The sequence below is a fragment of the Furipterus horrens genome, unplaced genomic scaffold (assembly GCF_987537825.1).
Source record: "Furipterus horrens unplaced genomic scaffold, mFurHor1.1.pri manual_scaffold_1, whole genome shotgun sequence".
Taxonomy (NCBI): Eukaryota; Metazoa; Chordata; class Mammalia; order Chiroptera; family Furipteridae; genus Furipterus; species Furipterus horrens.
Window position 1 is genome coordinate 60845444 of NW_028327171.1, and position 20184 is coordinate 60865627.

A 20184-nucleotide genomic window follows, 5' to 3' on the forward strand; every position below is an offset into this window, starting at 1 on the left:
AAGGAAAGAAACCATTTTGCTAGGGAATGGTTTTCTGAAATTCACAAACATGTAGCACATCAGTATTCACACATTCAGTGCTACAAGATGAAGTCACCACATCACAGGAGGCCCACGGGGATGAGTTCCCTCACTTGTGAGACCCTCTCAGTCCACCTGGGCTTCCCCAGGGACTCCGTAACAAACATGCATTTAAAGACAGAACTTAACACTCTTGAGGGAAATGAGAATCTAAAAGGAATAATAATTTCCCAAAATAATCTGGGAAGCTCAAAGGCATTCTGGGCATGCTATTCTCAGTCACACCACCTCACAAGTGACTATCAGGGTGATAGGTGAGTGCCACCACTCCATCCCAGGTGACCAGCCCAGAGGTCTTTGCATGGAAATTTAGAGTTTGTCTGCTTTTCCATCCATCAAATTTCTAAACCCCAGTTTTTCCAGTGGCTCTTGTGCCATTAGTTACCTCTCTATTCTGCATTCTAAATATTCTTTTGATCCATATCTGCACAAAGCATTTTCAAAATTATTTTCACAGAGACACTTCATGAACTTCTCCTTAAAGCATTTGCATTCACAGAAGTGGTCCAGTGGGAAGCTGCCCTTGTGGAGAGTGAGGTGCGGCTGGAATCTCTTGGCCCCAATGTTCATGGCCATCAACATGATAGTGGCACCAGACCCCTGAATGTACCCTTTCAAAGAGATTCTTATCATTTTTTCATGAAAACAGAGTCTTTTATTTTTTCAAGGAATTAATGATTTTTAAAAAGTTTTTTTTTCTTCATATTTGTTTCCTCCAAATTAGTCTCTATTTAAATTTGTTTTAGTCTCTACCTTTCATGCACGAAAGCTTTTATCAGATGTCTGGGAATTCTTGTCTATTTGTTCATGATAATGAATGGACAAAAGCTCATTGGAAACTGTGTGTGTGTGTGTGTGTGTGTGTGTGTGTGTGTGTGTGTGTAGGGCTTATTGAATCTGAACTCACTGTTGGATGAACTGGGTAAGCCATTTATTGAGGAATTCAGTTACAACTATATTAATTTCCTTTTGCTACTGTGACAAATAATCACAAACTTGGTGAATAAACCAACTCAGATATATTATCTTACAGTTCTGGAACACAGAAGTTCAAAATCAGTTTTACTGGATTACAATCAAGATTTCAGGATGCCTGAGTTGATTCTGAAGGTTCTAGCCAAGAATCCATTTCAATGCTCTACTGGCTGCCTGCACTTCCTCCATCCTCAAAGCCAACAGTCTAGCAGCTTCTCTCCTCTTTGACTCCTGCTTCTGTTCTTACATTTTCTCTCTCAACATGATACTCTTGCCTCCCTTTAAAAAAAAAAAAATCCTTATCTGAGGCTATGTTTATTGATTTTAGAGAGAAAGGAAGGAGGAGAGAGAGAGAGAGAGAGAGAGAGAGAGAGAGAGAGAGAGAGAGAGAGAGAGAGAGAGAGAGAGAGAGAGAGAGAGGGAGAGAGAAACATTGATGTAAGAAAAAAAGCATTGATTGGTTGCCTGCCCTGACTGGGAATTGAACCCGCAAACTTTTGGTGTATGGGACACTTCAAGCAACCTGATTAGGGCACCTCCCTCTTATAATAGTCCTTTGTGATTAATTAGATTCACCTGCATATTACAGGATACTGTTCTTATTTTAAGAACCTTAATTTAATCACACCTGCAAAGTTCATTTTAAGGTAACATAGTCACAGGCTCTAAGGATTAAGACATGGACATTTGGAGGGCCTACTATTTAGGCTACCAGGATGGGAAGCATCTAAGTTTTTCCTCTTGCACTGGTCAGCCTCCCCAGATAGAGATTTCAGCTTGGAAGGTAAAATTCTGGCTGCGAGCATTCTGGGATCTGGGTGAGTTAAGAGGGCTTGGGAGCAGGTGTGTCTTAGCATTCATCATTCAGGATATACCAGTCTCTTAATCTCTTCGGTTTTGGTGCAGTGTGTATATCTTTGGTGAATCTAATTCCCTCTAATTCAGAGACCCTCTACTGTACCCTTTCAGATGTCTGCTATGTTCCAGGGGCATGGAGAGGAGAAGGGATATAGGGACTCACCCCATTCTTCTTGTCTTAGTGATCTTTACTTCTAGTTCCAGAGATATCTAATGCTATCCATTTGGGAGTCTTTTGAGGATTCTGAGGTGTAAATCATGCTGGGTCTCAGCTTCCCCCACTGATAGCTTGGGATTTTCATGTTCCTTGAGTTATTTTGGTTAGTTATGTCTCATCAGTAGGCTTTGTAGCTTCCAAACTTTTATTGCTCTTGTCTCTTTCCCTAATATCCCCATATGTGTTGGTTTATGTCTTAAAAAAAAAAAAAACTTTATTGTGAATTTAGTGTGATTTTAGGCAGAAGTGAAAGTAGATGTGTATGTGAACATGTTTTTATATTAACCCAGAAAAAGCACTTGATTTGAATTGGTTATGTTCTTTGGGTCAGGCATGAGTTGGTTCTGACCTGGGTAGCCAGGTACCACATCTAGTAAAAATATTTTAGTGCCCAGGTTGTGTATCCTGAGCTTACCTGCCCAATTATACACATTCAAACTTGACTCCTTATTTCCTATTGATATCCCAGTTCTTCCGGGACTGGAATCTTGTCCTTAATTCTCAGCTTCATTTCAGAGCATAAAGCAGAACTGGCAGGAGTCTTTCTGAATGTAAGTGGTTATGGTTTTTATAATTGTAACCTTGAATTGGCCCTATCCCTATGGTTTTTTAGTGGATGGAAGTGTATAGGCCAAAGGCTGGAGTTTTAGGAACCTAACTGTGATAGCTATTAGGTTCACAATCTCCAAGCATGTAACAAAAGGAAGTGTTGGCCTCTCTTATACTTTATCTGCTTTAGCAATGCCTACCTCTTATCTTTGCCTTCTGTCTCTCCCCAAACTTCTGACCCTATGATCTTCCACTACCTTCTTCCTTTTCTGTTGTATTAGTGGCATCTCTAGGTCTCAGCTACCCCAAATCTACTCCAACTGAACCTGGGTTCAGATTTTAAGTCATTCTATTCCTAGGAGCTTTATACATACTAACTCACTTAATCTTCCCAGAAACTCTATTATTATTATTCCTATTTTATAAATTTGGAAACTTAAGCATAGAGAGGTTAAGTAAACTTGACCAGGATAACACAGCTAATAAGGCAGAGCTCAGATTTAAATCTGAGTAATTTGACCCCAGAGTATATCTGTAAATATCACTATGTTGTTATTACTGATAAATAAATCCCATCCATGTGCCAGACACTATTTTCTGAAATTATAAATATATATAAATTAGCATACATATACACAGGCATTTAGTACTCATAGAAACCCTAGATCAAGGAAACAACCAAAAAGGATAGTGAAGATCTAAACAAAATTAACAACTTGACACACACTGAAGCCTACACCCAGTATTTTGAGGAAACATACACTCATGCATAGAACATTTACAAATATTAGCCATAAAAAGTCTTAAAAATGTTCAAAGTATCAGTATCATATAGACCACATTCTGTGATCACAATTCAATTAAGTTAGAAATCAATAAAAAAGTAACCAAAATATATATTTGGGAATTTTGAAGCACATATAAAAACTCATAAATCATAAGTAAAAGTATAAAATATTTATAACTGAATAATAAGAAAATTACATTTCACAATTTGTTGATGTTAGCTAAGTAACAAAGTCATAGTCTTAAGCGCTTATTAAAAAAAGTTTGAAAATTAATAAGCTAGGCATTCAATTTAAGAAGTTAGGAAAAGTATAATGAGATAGAAGCAAGGAAATGAGAGAAATAATAAGTAGAAAAGCATATTGCATAAAATAGAAATCATTCTTAATTAGGATTAGCTGGCAATACTCAGTCTCTCTGAAAATTAGAAAACGGAAAAAGTTCCTTCTAAAAAGGGTAAGAAGAAAGGGCTGTCACACTCACACCTCATGTCCAGTTCTTTCTGAATTTAAGCTCCTTAAATGAATTTTACAGAAAAGGTTAAAGGACGTTTATTTTTTAATTACTTATTTTTTCTAATTATTCAAGTAATACATTTTCAAAGGAAGATTTTAAAAATACAGAACAATGTAAAGAAATGTCATCATTAGGTGCTAATTATTAACTATCAACATTGAGGTATTTTTTTTCAGGCTTTTTTCTGTGTATCTGCAGAGTTGTACATGTCTACTTGTAATTACAAAGTTGTTTTAACAATTTGGGCTCAAACTGCACATATAGAATTGTATTGAGCTCTTTTTAAAACAAATATGCTTTATTGATTATGCTGTTACAGTTGTCCCAATTTCTTTTCCCTTTGTTCCCCTCCACCCAGTGACCTCCCTCCCTCCATTTGTTCCCCCACTCTTAGTCCATGCCCACTGGTTGTTCATATAGTTCTTCTCAACATCTTCCTGTCTACTCCACTCCCTCCTAATATGCTTCTTAATTCCTGAACCATCTCCCTCCCTTACCTTCTTCCCCCTCCCTGCTGACCTCCCCCCAAAATGTTCCCCATACCTATAATTCTTGTTGCCTACTTAGTCTTTGTTTTGATTCCCTAACTTCTGTTGTTGGTTGCTGTGATACAATTTTCATTTTAATGTTCATAGTTTTGATTCTCTTTCTCCTAAACAAGTCCTTTTAACATTTCATATAACAGTGGTTTAGACCTGATGAACTCCTTTCAGTTTTACTTTGTCCTGGAAGCACTTTCTCTGCCCTTCTATTCTGAACAACAGTTTCTCAGGATGGAGTAATCATGGTTGTAGGTTTTTACTTTTCATTACTTTGACTATTTCTTGTCAGTCTCTTCTTGCCTGTGGAGTTTCTTTTGAGAAATCAGCGGATAGTCTTATTGGGACCTCTTTGAACGTAATTCTCTTCTTCCCTTTTGCTGCTTTTAAGATTCTCTCTTGATCCTTAATTTTTGATATTTTGATTATAATGTGTCTTGATGTGGTTCTCCCTGGGTCCAGTTTATTTGGAATTCTCTGTGCTTCCTGGACCTGTAAGTCTATTTCCTTCTCTAAGTTAGGGAAGTTCTGCTTCATTATTTTTTCACATAATTTTTCAATTTCTAGTTCTTCTTCAGTTTCTGGCAACTCTATGATTCAGATGTTGGCCCACTTATAGCTGTTCGATAAGTTTCTGAGCCTCTCCTCATTTTCCTCACTTTTTGTTTTCTCTTTCTGCACTGGTTGACTGTTTGTTCCTTCCCTATGTTCCAAGTTGTTGATTTGATCCCTGGTTTTCTTTCCCTCACCACTAGTTTCATACATGTTTTTGTTCATTTCAGTAGGACTAGCCTTCATTTCTTCCCCATCTTGTTTAAGATCTGCTGTTAGGTCTATAAGCATTTGTAAAACCAAAAGTCTGAACTGTGCCTCAGAAAGATTTCCTATCTGCTGAGCCATTAGATTAAATATTTGCTGGCTGGTCAGCTGCATCACCAGGATCTCTATCATGATCTGTGCCATCCTGACAGTTTTGTGTTTACCTCTGCTTCCTGGGCAGGGCTGTCACACCTCCTACTCTATAGGGGGCAGAACCCCGTGCACTTGTCACGACTGGGTGACTCTTCTCACCATGCTGTGGCATTTTGTGTGGGGGTGGGGGTCCAAGATGGATTCCTGCTGTTCGCTCTCCACTGAGAGACTGGAAGCCTCCTCCTCCATCTCCACCCCCTCTGGTCCTCACAGTCCAAGACAATGGGGGACTGCCTTCCCTGGCATTGGAATCGTGAGCTGACAGGTTTGGTCTGCAGCCAGGGGTGCTCCCCAGGTACTTTTTGCCTCCCCTTAAATATGGGTGTCTGTGCTTACCACCGTCCTGCCACCATTGCCACAGCTGCTGCCACTGGTACAGCTTGACCTCTCCACCCCAGTTTTGCCTCTCCCACCCGTCTGGACAAGCACCACTTCTTTATAACTTCATACGTTGGACTTCCATGTAGCTTTATTTTCTGGAACTTCTGGTTGTTTCTGGTTTTGCGGTAGTTGTATTCCTTCTTAGTTGTGGAGGGAGATGGAGCATGTCAGTCTAGGCCTCCATCTCGGCCAGACGTCCTGTATTGAGCTCTTTTACTTGAAATTGCATCATGGCATATCTTCTTTAGGTACTAAATTTTGAGTGGCTGTGTTTGTATTTAAATCACTGGTAGATATACTGTATTGCATTTGACTGTGCTCCGGTTTTTTGACAATGTTCCCGATTCTGTGGTGGAGTTATTTAGCTGACATCTATCCACAGCCAGCTCAATGTAAGATACCACATTGAATCTGAACACAGTTGAGAGAGTCTGAATATGTCTGACAAATGGGTGGGGTTGATCTGCCAGAAGCATCTTTATAAGAGTACTGTAAGAACTAAAGAAAGAGGGTACTAGACATAATGAGATTATTGGCTTTATAGAGTAATCAGATATTCTGTATGTTGGCTTCCTTCTTTGTCCTTTAATTATTTTTCTGACAGTAGTGCCTGGGTTGTTTCATTCTTGGCTTCCTAGGTCAAATTCTCAAACAAGAATGACTGCTAATCTTGTTTGGATATGTTTTCCTATTGGCTAAGTAAGAGACCACTAGGGTGACAATAGGCTGCCCATGGCTTGAGTACCTGGCCTAGTTCTGTCAGCTAGATCCAGGGCATGGGGTCGTGTGGTACACACATGACTTGTGTTCAAGATGTTCACTTCAGTGAAGGTTGTGGACTGGGAAGCTTCTCTTAAAGAAGTCAGTCGGCTGAGCAGGAACCAAGGAGAGAGCATTCTCCAAACTACTGGCTACTACTGCCCAGCTTTGGCACAGGGCAGGTGTTGGCAGAGCATCATTGACAGTGTCCATAGAGTACAGTGATGGGGAAGTGGCAGAAGAGTTAAGGCTCAGTGGGCTATGTTGGAGAGAGGTACTTAACAGAGCAGCCACAATGAGCAGAAGTTGAATATCAACATTGAGTGTCTAATATGCCCACTTTGTGCTACACTTTATGTGTCATGGGAAAATGTAAGACATGGTTGCTATTCTCAAGGAGGTCAAGGTAAGTATAGGTAGAAAAAAATGTTGCTGTTTTGCTTAATACCCTTTAAAAAATAAATATAGATAGTGATAGCTCCCCATGACAATTATAATATCAACTGGTCAATGGTTACTTTCTTTAACCCATTGAACATATCCTCAACTGATTTATTTCAAGGCTATCTCTTGTAGCCCACCACGCTCATCACAAAGAGTGAGAAAAAAATGCCAAGAAGTCAGTTAGGTTATATAAATTTATATAAAACTTTTTTGGCTTATCTATCTCACTTTCTTCATTGAACATTGATTGAAGTGTTATTCTATTGTATTTACAGGTACTCAAGGGTGGAAAAAGCATGTACTTCTTTAAAGTTGGAAAATAAGAAAAAATTTTAATTATAAAAATTTGAGTTTTTAAAAAGTATTTTGATAATAAAGTATAATAAAGAAAACTTGGAAAATAGAGAAATGTGGGAAGAAGGGTCACCTATGATGCAAATCAACCACAGTTAACATTTTTGTGTAAACACTTCTAGATTTAGTTTTTTTCTGTGTTTTGATTATTTGGTGTTTAGTTTATTTATTTTAAATGGTTATGCTTATACTGTAAACATAAATTTGTAATTTTCTTTTTCACATAGTGCTATTCATAATCTTTAAAATATTATTTGTAATGACCATATATTATAACTAATGTACCTACCTTAATTTAATCATTCCCATAACCTTTAAATTTTTTGTTATTTCAAATTTTCCAGATTATTAAATATTGAAATATATACATTTGCTTAAAATTTTATCTTGTATCCTTATTTATTTTGATAATATAGATTATTAGAAATGGGCTTTTTAAATCAAAGTGTGTAAACATTTCCAAAGATCTTGACACATATTGCTTAAAAAAATTCTAAATGAAAGTGTGGCAAAACTTGCACTTCCATTGAGGACTGTAAATTTCACAAATGGCTATAATAAACCCCAAATGGGGAAAACAACATTTGAATATTGCCCTCAACTCTAAATATAAGACTTTGATAGATGACTGTAACTTGATCATGGAAAACACTCTTGTCCTTATTCAAATGATTCCAGGCTATAAAAAAAAAGGAAAACCAAAATGAATAAAGCAGTAAATTTGACTTGATTAATGATTCATAATCCAGGTAGCAATTTAAATTTACAGTTTATATTCAAAACATAATGGACTAGGAAAATACCTACTTTACATTACTATAAAAGGAATTATCTAATATATGTTGTTAACAAGACACAAGATATCTCAATCATGATTTCTCTTCACTCTGGATTTGCTGGATAAGTTTAGCAGTTTCAACCATAACTGAATTAACATTAATATTTTAGTAGATGCTGCAGAAATAGTTCCAAGAGATAAAGACATATTTTACTTCTTAAAAACCACTCACTAATGAATCAGTATAAAGAAGGATTATTAGCTAAATGTAACATCATTAAAAACATTAGGGTGAGGTTGTAAGCCCTTGATTATTTTATGAACAGTAAAATTCTCAATAAATGCGTGTATTTATTTGAGCTTTGGGTTACAGCTATACAGAACACTGAAATGTTGCTCACTGAAAACACCAGGCTGTTTTTATCATACAACATGGAATTCAGATTTTATTATTCCATTGACTGAATCCATATAGATAAACCAACAGACATATTGGAATATTGGGGGGGAAATAGAGGTATTAGAGGTTGAGTAAAAATGAGGGCTGTAAGAATGGAAAGGGAATGATGGAACTCTAAAAGCCTTTTAACAAAATTCATTAAAACCTGGGCAGCAGAGGTAAAATGGAGGATGTCCAGGTGCCAGTGAGGATCTGTTACCTGGATAATGACTGAATAGGTTCCACACAATATCTTGGATAACTGAATGACTACTCTGATGAGGCAGACGATCACCTGAAGCCCACTGAGTGCTATGAGGATGGAAAACAAAATGATGTTCCACTCAACTACATGTGCAGGTTCAAGGCACTGAATCCATATGCTGGAATCTATAAGGAAACTGAGAAGGACAAGGGATATGGTCAATAAGACCTAACAAGGCCAAACTTACATACTTGTCCAAGGACAAAAGCTATAGTTATTTACATGTTTGGGACACTAATATATATGATTAAAATACATAATATTATCAAACATAAATTTATATGTTTTAAAAAACCATTCAGTACATATATTGAACATAGAGAAGGAAAACTCTGACTCCAAAAAACCTCCGCTGCCTTGCGGCATACTTCTTCAGGGGAAAGGCTAAGGGAGTAAACCCCGACAGAAAATCCGGAGCCGGAGTCCCTAAGGCGGTTTGACGTTGTAGTCAACACCGGCAACTCCTGCGGCGCACCTGAAGCCAAGCTGTATTGACTCCGTCTTTCCCTTGGACCCTTCAGCTGCGAAGAGAGGGGGGGTCTGCTGCATGGGCAATAGCAGACCCTCCATATCACCCTGCCCAGGCTCTGTAGCTTCAGCTTCACTGGAGAGGACACTCCAGCGTCATCGCAAGATGTCGATTCAACACGGGAGGAGACAGATACCGTGTCACTCCCGAGTCGGACTGCACAGCCATTCTCGGCGGTGCAGATAGACTCTTAAGAAGCTACACCATCGTCTCTCGAGACGGACGGCTGCCGACGAGTATACATAGCACCAGGTTATGCTTATTGTAAGCATGGTGCCTGCTGCACAGACAGTTCTAATTCAATGAGGAAGTAAGATACATAATGAAGAGTTCAATAGCAATGAAAGGCAGCGTATGTCAATACCAAGAGAGGTAAAGACTTTCCATTCTTTGGGAGTCTAGAAGTTTAGCCTGGGCTATCAGGGGCAGGGCTGAGCTTAAGCTGGATATAAAAATCATACAGGTGGCAAAATAACAAAAAGAAATTTTGCTAGATATTCCTGGACTGTCCCAAATCCCTTTAGAATAGTGATTCTCAAACTTGAGCATACATCAGGATGTGGAGGGTTTGTGAAAATGCAGATTGCTGAGCCTCTCCACAGAATTTTTGATTTAGAGGTTCTGGATGGGGCTCAACAGTTGGCATTTCTAAGTTCCCAGGTGTCGGTGAGGCTGCTGGTTTGCGGTCCAGAATGTGAGGGCTACTACTTTAGAAAGTTGCTATTCTGAAGCTCTTAAGATTTAGATTGTGTGGTAGGAATGCATAAGGTTTGATCAGTCTAGTTTTGCTCACAATTGTGAGAATTAAACTACTTCTGAGATAATTTGAAAGCCACTCTGAATCAACCTGACCAACGTTTGCTCACTTCCAGGTCTACCATGACCATTACTACTTCTTCTAAGGATAACGACCTCTTTGTTCGACTAAATCAAAATGGAACACTGGTATTCTCAAAAAGAAATCCCCCAAACAAAAACAATCAAACCTATATACAAGGCAGAATTTTCTATAAATATTTTGTCAATAGTAAGATGATTTTTCTTAAAATGGCAATGCAGGCAATTTGGGTACCAGCCAAGTAGCTCTGGGCAATAATGCTGTGGCAGAAAGGGGGGAGTTCTACATTTTGGTGACTACTACCACCACCATGACCTCTCTCTTTTCTTTGTTTTTCTCCCTCCCCACTCCATTTCTTTTTTATTCCCTTCATTTAACTCTCTTTTCTACTCTCTATGCTCCAGAACACTCAGTCGCTCTGAGAATTTCTTAGTATTGCCAATGGCCCTTGGGTCTCAAGAGGTAACAAGCACTGAATATGAAGTGAGAACTCCCAGATCTGAAGGCTCTTGGGCAAAGGACATTACAGCTTTGACCTCTAGACTCTTATCTGGACAATGAGTTTAAAATAGCTAACCCTAAAGGTTATTGTGACTTTTTGTTGAGCTATGTAAAAATGTCTTGGAACCTGTAAGGCACAGAACAGATCTAATTTCATGCTAACCATATCCCTAGGCCCATTTCACATGCCGTTATAGTCCTAACTCAGCCACCAGGGAAGCTAAACTCTTCAAATCATTACTCTAGACTGTTGCTAGTATGTGCTCTACACAGATCATCCAACACTTTAACACAAGATGACTTGCAGGGATTCTTTTTCTCTCCCAGCAGGGTCTACAAGGAATAGAGAAGCTGGAAATGGGTAAATGCAAATATCAAGGGCAACTTTAAGGGAGTAATGGAGAGGCAAGCAGGCATCCTGAGAGTCTCACATAGAAAAGGAGGCTTCTTTGGTTTCGGGGTGAGGAAAAGTTCAGGAGCTAATGACGTTTAAAAAATAATTTTTTTTTTTTTGGTACTGAGTAGGATTTTCTACATTAGGATCCCCTTTCCTGAAGCCCTTCAACCCCACATGATTGTTTCCTCCAAATGCCCACAAAGGCCTGGGGTTGTTTTCTAGGTTCTGACTTGGTGAGGAGCTCTGGACATAGCACCCTGTGGGACCTTCAGAGTGACGGCGCACAGAAGCAGCTCTGCCATCCAGGTCTAGGTGAGCATGTAAGACCTCAAATAGATGTGAGTCTTGAACAATAAAGCCAGTCATGGGAGTTGTGAAAAAAATGTAACTTCAGAGAATGGTACAGACACTCTCTCATTTTATTCCATAAAAAGTCTGAGCACAGGATGAGACGGGGAGATTCAGTGGCTCTCTCCTGTGTCTCTGCCTGGGCTCCATAACCTTTTGAGCTTCCTCTGCAAATGCTGGCACAGCAATAAGCCCAGCACAATGCCAGTGTGAGGCATTCTGTGATCTAAGATTGAGTCTCTCAACACCTGACTGACCTACTATCCCAGCCTTTTGATCAGCCCTTTAGAATGTTCTTCAAAACATGCTAGATGAGCTCCTGGCTCCTTCTACAAATTCTTGCACGTCTCTGGATCTCAGACTGCACTTTGCTACTCACTCTGCCTGGTCCTATCTCTGTGTAGTCCCTGCTGGTATAGCCTTTGGTGGCACTAGCCAAGGGCACTGTGATTCTCTCTCAGCTGAACCCTTTTACCTCTGTAATACACTACATGTCCAACATGACCACAAAATAATACTGACTTCACAGAACCACTCAAGTCCCAGGCTCCAGCAGTTGCCAGACCATAATAATCATGAAGCCTTGTTCTGAAGCATGGGAGAAACACGTCTTTCATTAGGATATCTCCATCACAGCCTCAAAACAGTGAATGTATATGGCATTAAGAGACTGGAGAAAAAGAAAACATCTAAACAAAGATTCGTGTAGTAACATATTGACCTGGAGATTAGGAAATGAATAGAAAAATTCTGCACTAAATTATCTGCATGGAACCCCATAGTGATCATGGAAAATAAGTATGAGCATCAGTGAGGTATTTTTCACTTGATTTGGGGAATTATTCCTTACCGTCCTGCAGTGCCTTCAAAGGCATATTCCCAGCCATTGAGGGTGCGGCAGTATGGGCCTTGGACAAGGCCCAAAGCTGATATGGCCAGGCAGTATCCAGAGAATGCAATTCCAAGGGCAGAAAAGATCATTGATAGCAGTGTCTAAATTAAACAGAAGTAGGAGGTTAGTGCCATAGAATGAGACAAAAGGATATTGTGGATAAATGATCAGATAGGTACCTTCCCTTCTCAACCAATCCTACTCTACTCTGTGTAATAGCAAATGTCCAGATAAAAATGGAAACAATCCAAACCCACCTAATTTTTAAAATACATTTTTATTTTATTTATTTGTTTACTTTTATTTTTAGATTTTATTTATTTTTAGAGAGAAGGGAAGAGGGGGAGAGAAACACCAACGTGAAGTTGCCTCTCACATATCCCCAACCAGGGACCTGGCTGCAACCCAGGCGTGTGCCCTGACTGGGAATCAAACCAGCGACCCTTTGGTTCACAGGCCGGTGCTCAATCCACTGAGCCACACCAGCCAGGGCCTAAAAATACATTTTTAAATGACTTTTTTGTTTGACAGTTCATAGAGACAACTAGTTAATTTACTGAATTTCTTTCTTTTTTCTGAAATTTTGATGTTAAAATAATGATCACCTCATACATAATGCATTGAAGGGATGTGATTAATTAGGATATACTTATTTATTGAAGATGTTATTTTCTAGGTAGGATGTTCTCTAAGAATCATAAGCTATGGTCCATGTTTTTCTCTTATGTAGATGATACTTTAATATCTTCACATATAAGAACATGGGGAAAATATCAGGTAGTCATATTTATATTTAAGTAAGGATGGGATTGATGAAGAAGAGGTTGTTTTTATTTAGACAGCAAAAATGATCAATGATATCAGGCAGACCAGCATAGGGAGAGTTATGAGAGTAAGTAGATTGGTTTGATGGAAGAGGGGGTTCCTGCAAAGGCATAGAGGAGAGAGTTATAAAGACCAGACTGGCACAGTGCTAATGCTGGGAAACAGGGTTGATAGGATACAATCTAGCCCTTCTGTCTCTTACAAAGTGAGTGCAGCTTGATAGATCTGGGTGGAACATGGCCTAGAATTCTGCATCAAGGACTCTTCACTTCCTCTTTCAGGGCAAGCAGCAGTCCCTCCATAAACTTTTATTTTAAAAATTTCAAATCTACAAAAAAGTTGAAAGTACAGTACAATGAATCCCTATATACGCTTTACCTAGACTCACCCTTTGTGAATATTTATCACTTTTGCTTGCACAGCCTCTCTCCCTCTCTGTACATATGTGTGTATGTGTATTTGATACATTTTTGTTGCTGAAGTATTTGAAAGACATTATGATTTCTCACTGCTACATACATCAGCTCATGTCTTCCAAGAATAAAGACATTCTAGTGTTCTGTAGCTGTTTTTTACTTTTTATACAGAAGCCAATGAAGGTTTATGCACAAAATGACATCTCTTTAGTTTCCTTTAATTTCCTTTAATGTACACTAATCTTACTGCCTATTTGTTTTTCAGTATATTAAATTATTTTTGAAGGATCCTAGCGAGCTTTCTTGTAGAATGCTCTACATTCTGGGTTTTTCTGGTTGTTTCCTCCACATTGGACTTGGGTTGAACATGTTCATGAGAACATGTCATTGGTGTGGGTTTATTTGGGGCTTCTTACTGCTATTGGTGATGCTAAGTTTGAGCTCTTGGTTAAGGTGGTTTCCTACAGTTCTATGAATGTACATTTTCTACTTTGCAAGAGTGAATAGTTTTTTGAGGTAGTACTTTGAGATTGTGTAACATCGTTTCCCTAAACACATTTCAACTGATGGATTTTGCCTTCAAGGATGATCCGCATATCCATTGGTCACCAATTTTCATAATGATTGGTTGCAATGTGCTGCTTTTCCAATTCTATCACTTCTTCTGCATTTATAAGTTATCATTTTTCTGCACAGAACTTTCATTTCCCATTTCTTTCTTCACTGAATTTCTGTATTATTGTAGACTCATAAATATTCTACTTCACTTGTTATAACTCATAACTGTTATCGTTTTAGATATGGGGATGGTTCAAATATGGCCAGTGGAACATCTATTCGAAGTCAGTTCCTGTGCCCTCTGACATGTCCTGATTATTCTTTGAACACCTCCTTGCTTTCTGGCACAGATGTCCCAAGCTCATCTTGGATTTATGTTGCCCTAGACCTGGAATAAGTTCTTTTTCTTACAAGTCATGTAGTTGGTTTTTGAGCACGAATGTGATATAAACCAATACATGATATTGGAAGATTTCTCTAGCAGTGATTTCATGCCAGCTAGAAATAAGACAGCCCAGGAATAAAGATTCCATGTGGAAACATCCTCAAGTTCAAGTGTCAAAGACATGCACTAGAGAAAAAAAGACATTAAGGAAGAAATAAGTAGCTGAAGTTGGACTTTAAAAAAAAATCCAGATTTTGAGACATGCATGAAAAGAAGACAGGAATAGGGATTCCAAGAAGGATGGTTTGGTTTAGAAGAAAAATTTAGTTTTAGAAGTGTTTATTTTAAGTGAGAGTAGGACAGTCACACAGAAACATGGAGTAGTATGTTGATGATAAATTCAAAAGCTGAGGCCAGAAAAAAGTGAAAACAACAAACCTGTGATTTTAGGAACAAGAGTTATCTATATTTCTTGGTTTAAAATTATTTTACTGATTAGCACATGTTTATTATGGAAAATTGTAAAAATTATTTCAAAAACAAAAGAACAATTCTGCTTTTCTCCTGTCTGCTATTATTTCATTGATATTCTCTCATACGATTAAAAGCTCTTTCAAGTTATATTTCTCACATTGATTATAATAGGGTTTGCCACATTATGGAATGAGATAAACAGAGCTACGTTGTTTTGTTTTGTTTTTTTAAACAGTTGATTATGGCTAGTTACACTGTGTAAAGAAAATTTACCTATTCACCAATGCCACCTTTGCAAAAGGAAGAAGGATGTTTTGAAAAGATTGAGTTCCTTGTTTACCAAATGTCCTCTTAAGCAGTTCACTGGGAAGAGCAGTGAATGATTTCTTCATCTGGGGAAGTTGGCAACCATAGCATAGTATGTATATGTGACACACGCTCATTACAATGTAATTAGTGTTAGATACCATTGCAAATCGAGGTAAGCATCAAAATAAATGAGAATAAGAATCTCTGAATCACAGTTTCATTTTCTGTAAAATGCAGATTATGTAGATGATTATAGCCCCCACATAACAAGGCTATTTGAAAAATTAAAGGACACCTTAGATATAAAACTTATTTGAAAGTGTAAAGGGAAATTAAAACATTACCTATTTATTCCAAGTGCCTTTCTTTGGCCAATAATTGTTTTCCAAACAGAACAGCCCACAAAATTTGAGAAGATGAGACTCCATGGAGGAATGAGTAGCAGCCAAGAAGTTTATGGAGTTCAGGTTACGCTACACTAAAATATAGCACCTTGGCATACTGAATATCTTAAGCTGAAGGAGTTTAAGAAAAGTGTAGAAGCAGAATGCCATGTGCAGACAATTTCCAGTTGAGGTGTGTTACTCTGACCCCCCACCCACCCTTCTTCTCTGAAACAGATAATAAAACTCCCATAATAGATACCCTCCCTGTACCAGGAAGAAGGAAGACATCACCAGACACAGGAAATCTGGGACCAAGAAATAAATATCAAGAATCTTGTTAACCTAAACTAAATCTTTCTAATTACTCTTCACCATTTACTACCCCTAACTCAAACCCCTCTGTTTTGTCAATGTTCAAAACTATATTGTTTCTTTGTCTAGAAGAAGCTTGTGGCTCTGGCTGCTTTTTCAGGTCTTTATTCTCTTGTGAAGGATCACATGTACATGTAAAGATTCAGTAAAATTTGTATGCTTTTCTTTTGTTAATATGTCCTTGTTTGTTTAATTTTCAGCTATAGCCAGAGATCCTAAGAGAGTCAAGGAAAACTTTTTTCTCCCTGACAGTTCTTGCACCCGAAATGCGGCACCTTTGGCTGGGGACACCTTGCTTGATCTGGAAGTTGCGCTCAGAGAAAGATACTGAACCTCTAACAAAAGTGGGTGGAAGGTAAAAATTCTTCACACATCAGTCTTTTAGATCTGCCTGTTGCAATGAGTTGGGCAAAGGTGGTAATAACCTTTGTCCTTTTCAGATTCAGATTGACAGAAGAAAAACATTTGTGAGAATTAGTTCTTTGGTTTGTGCTCTGGTTAAAATTTGGTTTTGGCATGCCCATTACTTACTGATCCTTTCCCTCCCAGAGACAGCTGTTGCTTTCCTGTTTCTCTCTTGTTTTGTGTCCTGAGAACTTGGCTTTTCCTTCTGCCTGTTGGGGCATGCAGGTGCCTCAGGCAACCAATTGTTAAACTGGGGGCCCCCAAAATATGGCTGTATAGAAATGTGGGTTGCACCTATGTGTGGCTAGTGTCCTGCTGACTTTTTGCCAGCTCTCAGGAAAGTCTTTTGGTTAGCATTGGGAGTGGTTCTGGGTCTTGGGAGTTTGCATCTTTTTCACTTTTTGTGGGGATGCCTCTTGAGTTCATGGCTAAATAATGGCTTTGGTTTTAAGTCACTTGATAGGTAAACCTTTGGTATACATATTTGAAATATGTGAAACTACTTTTTAAAAAGAGCTCTATGGCCAGAAGTTGGCCCAAATTGGAGGTTGCTATTCAGAGCCAGATAGGACTTTTTTAAAGGACTTCTCTCTTAGCTAAAATGAAACGATGTACTCAAAGGGAAAGAAAACATGATGCAGGCTTTGTGGGATGACTTATTAAAGCATTCCAAATGCTCAGCTCTAAATCTAGAACAGATTTTTTTTTATTTCTATCTTAGTTGGAAATCTCCCTGATATAAGAAGCAAATTGAAGATAATGCAGTTGGATGGGTGAGGCATCCCTTTGTTTCGTTCAGGCTGCAAACCAATTCTTGGAGGAATTTTTAAAAAACTATCCTTGTCTTACAAATCTAGTCTTTACAAAACCAGAAATGTGGCTCTAATAGCAGTTCAAAGTCCACCTACCCTTACCAATACTCAAATATCCCCTATTCATCTCAAAATGCTTGTAGACATAAAAGATCAGGACATTGACAACAGAATTGTTCTGAATTTAAGAGAGAGAAGAAAAATTAAAATAATAATCACCCTAGACCTCTGATAGTAGACAAATATGCACCAAAACTCCTTCTCAGAGGAAACCTATATACTTTCTGTGACCCTAGAAGACGGAAATCTTACCATGTCTTTGAAATATAAACATCCCAAGAGATAACTAAGATACTATTCACAACTACCTGAGATTGAAGAAAGCAAAAAGGGAAAAGAAGCTTTAAAAAAACCCAAAAAACCCAAACTGCTATAAAAGCTACCTTACCCAAAATCTAGTCCATAGCATCCATAACATCACTTGTCAAGGGCAGATACAAATTTTGTCTTCTTCAGAAATATTAGTAAAATGCTTTAAACATCTGAGCAGATAACTTGCTCCATCTGTTCTTTTAAAAACCAGTGAGTTTTGTACTAATGTACCTGACATGATTAAAATTGAAAAACAAGAGCTATAAAATCTCAGTGTCTGTCTATATGTTTATTTATGTTGATATATGTGTTATTAAATCAATTAACTGTAAGGCCATTAGGCTAGGGGGCTCTAATGTGATAGCCCCTATGTAAGTCTGTAAATGCTTCCAGTTGTGAAATTAAAACCCAAGAACGACCAATCCCAAACAGCCAACTAGGTTTTAAGCTATAGGCAATCAATAATGTCCTTATTTGCTTCCACCTTTTCTCTGTAAAATCTCCCCCTAAACTCCTATCTGTTGAGTGTACCGAACCATTCCTGTTTGGAAATGTCTGATTCAAATAGGTTTTTGCTCAAATAAATGAAAAAAAATTTAAATACCTCAGTTTATCTTTTAAAAGTATGTTATGGATGTGTGATATTTTTCTACTTTTGTATGGTATTATCAAATTACTTATAATATCTTTCAAAGCAGTTCTAGATGAATGCCATGCAAATTAAGCATCCCTAAAATTCTCAGAAATACAAAATCTACCCAAAGTTTTGTTTTTTTAAGTTCACGTGGTATGGAATAATCTTTGGTAAATAAAGCTAGTTTTAAGATTGTTGAGAAAACAACAGGCATGACTTTAGGGTTGTCACCATTAAATATAATGCAGACAAAGAATTTTTTTCTACCTAGTTTACTAGTCAATGTTATCTATATTAGATGTTTAAGATTATAAAATGATAAATTCTACCTAAAAACAAAACATAGATTGCTTAATGCATGTCGAGTATGTATGGTAGCTTAAAAAAAGTTATATGTTTAACTTTTTAGTTGCATTGTTTCTAATGATGTTTGATGCTTCTCATATATATAGATATACATCTGTACATACTTGGTTATATATATTACAAAATTTGTCAGAAAGAAAAATGACAAAAGATGAAAGCTAACTTTGTCTAATGCCTCAAGAAATTTTTATGAGTGTCCTGAGTGGTGTGGCTCAGTGGATTGGGTGTCATCTTGCAAGTTGAAAGGTTGCAGGTTTGGTTCCTGGTCAGGGCATGTGCCTGGGTTGCGGGCCAGGTCCCCGGTTGGGGGCATGTGAGAGGCAACAGTTCTATGTTTCTTTCCCTTTCTTTCTCCTTCCCTTCCCTTCTAAAAATAAATAAATAAAATCTTTAAAAATTTTTTCATGAATAATTTAAATACAATTGTTAGAGTGAATGAATTAAATAAATGAAAGATAAAAGTTTATAATAAATGAGCTTTTTAACAAAAATTATGTTGTATAAAATATGTTTAAATAGCTTCCAAAATCTTTTTGGTAACTTGAAACTTTAAAGTTATACTTTTCAGTTAAATGATGGAAATTCACTGAGTATCTAGATTATTTCCAAATAAGATAAAACACTGAAACATTAATTACTGAATGTAAGTTTATTTACTTTCATCTTCTTATTGCAGAAGAATTAAAGATATTTTGGATCTGTTAATAAACATGTCCTGTGTCATACTGAAAATTATACTCTGAGAAAATGTATACATCCAGAAATTTTTAAATGTATGTTCATAAATTTGCCAATCAACAGAATGTTGGTATAAAATAGTTTACAACTGTTTATTTTCTAGTTTCCACTAGAAATTAAGGTTTGTGAGAGCTAAGAATTCTAGTTAACATGTAATTAAAATTACTAGATTAATAAGGGAACTTTGTATGTAGGAAAATTAGGATGTATTTTTGGTACAAAAAGGTATGAGGTATGGAAATATGTTTTTGTTAAGGAAAAAAAGACAATAATTTTGTCCTGAAATAAAATAAGGACTGATAAGTTCAGTGATCATTTTAATTATTATCTTAAAATATTCTATGCCACAAAAATAACCAAATTTCCTTGTCAATTATATGATAATAAACTCTCACCAGATCTTTAATTATGGCCACTATTAAGTGTTTTGTCATTTATAGACAGTTATTGATTTACTCTGATGGTTTTGCAAAGTGCTTGTCTTTTCAAAACTATGAACAATAAAATGGCAATAAATACATATCTATCAACAATTGAATCTAAAAAACAGACTAAGAAAACAAGAAGAACAGAGACAGAATCATGGATACAGAGAGTGTTCTAATGGTTGCCAGATGGGAGTAGGGTATGGAGGAATGGGTGAAGAGGTGGGGAGATTAAGTACAGAATAGCCATTGGGATGTAAAGTACAGTATAGGAAATGGAGTAGCCAAA

The 20184-nt window shown here is 37.4% G+C and overlaps 1 protein-coding gene and 1 pseudogene across 2 annotated transcripts in view; both read right to left on the reverse strand.

Moving 5' to 3' along the window:
• Positions 1-390: 390 nt before the first annotated feature.
• On the reverse strand, positions 391-663 carry LOC150021196 (cytochrome c oxidase assembly protein COX19 pseudogene; annotated as a pseudogene).
• A 7179-nt stretch (positions 664-7842) lies between these two features.
• Positions 7843-20184, reverse strand: part of TM4SF18 (transmembrane 4 L six family member 18) — a 29727-nt gene continuing 17385 nt past the window's right edge. For both annotated transcript variants that reach the window (XM_090285298.1, XM_090285365.1), the window contains exons 5-7: positions 12377-12519; positions 8869-9049; positions 7843-8110 (exon numbers count right to left, since the gene is read on the reverse strand). In XM_090285298.1, coding sequence (XP_090141424.1) covers positions 8096-8110; positions 8869-9049; positions 12377-12519 — 339 coding nt within the window. In that variant the 3' untranslated portion in view covers positions 7843-8095. The remainder of the gene's footprint in view (positions 8111-8868; positions 9050-12376; positions 12520-20184) is intronic.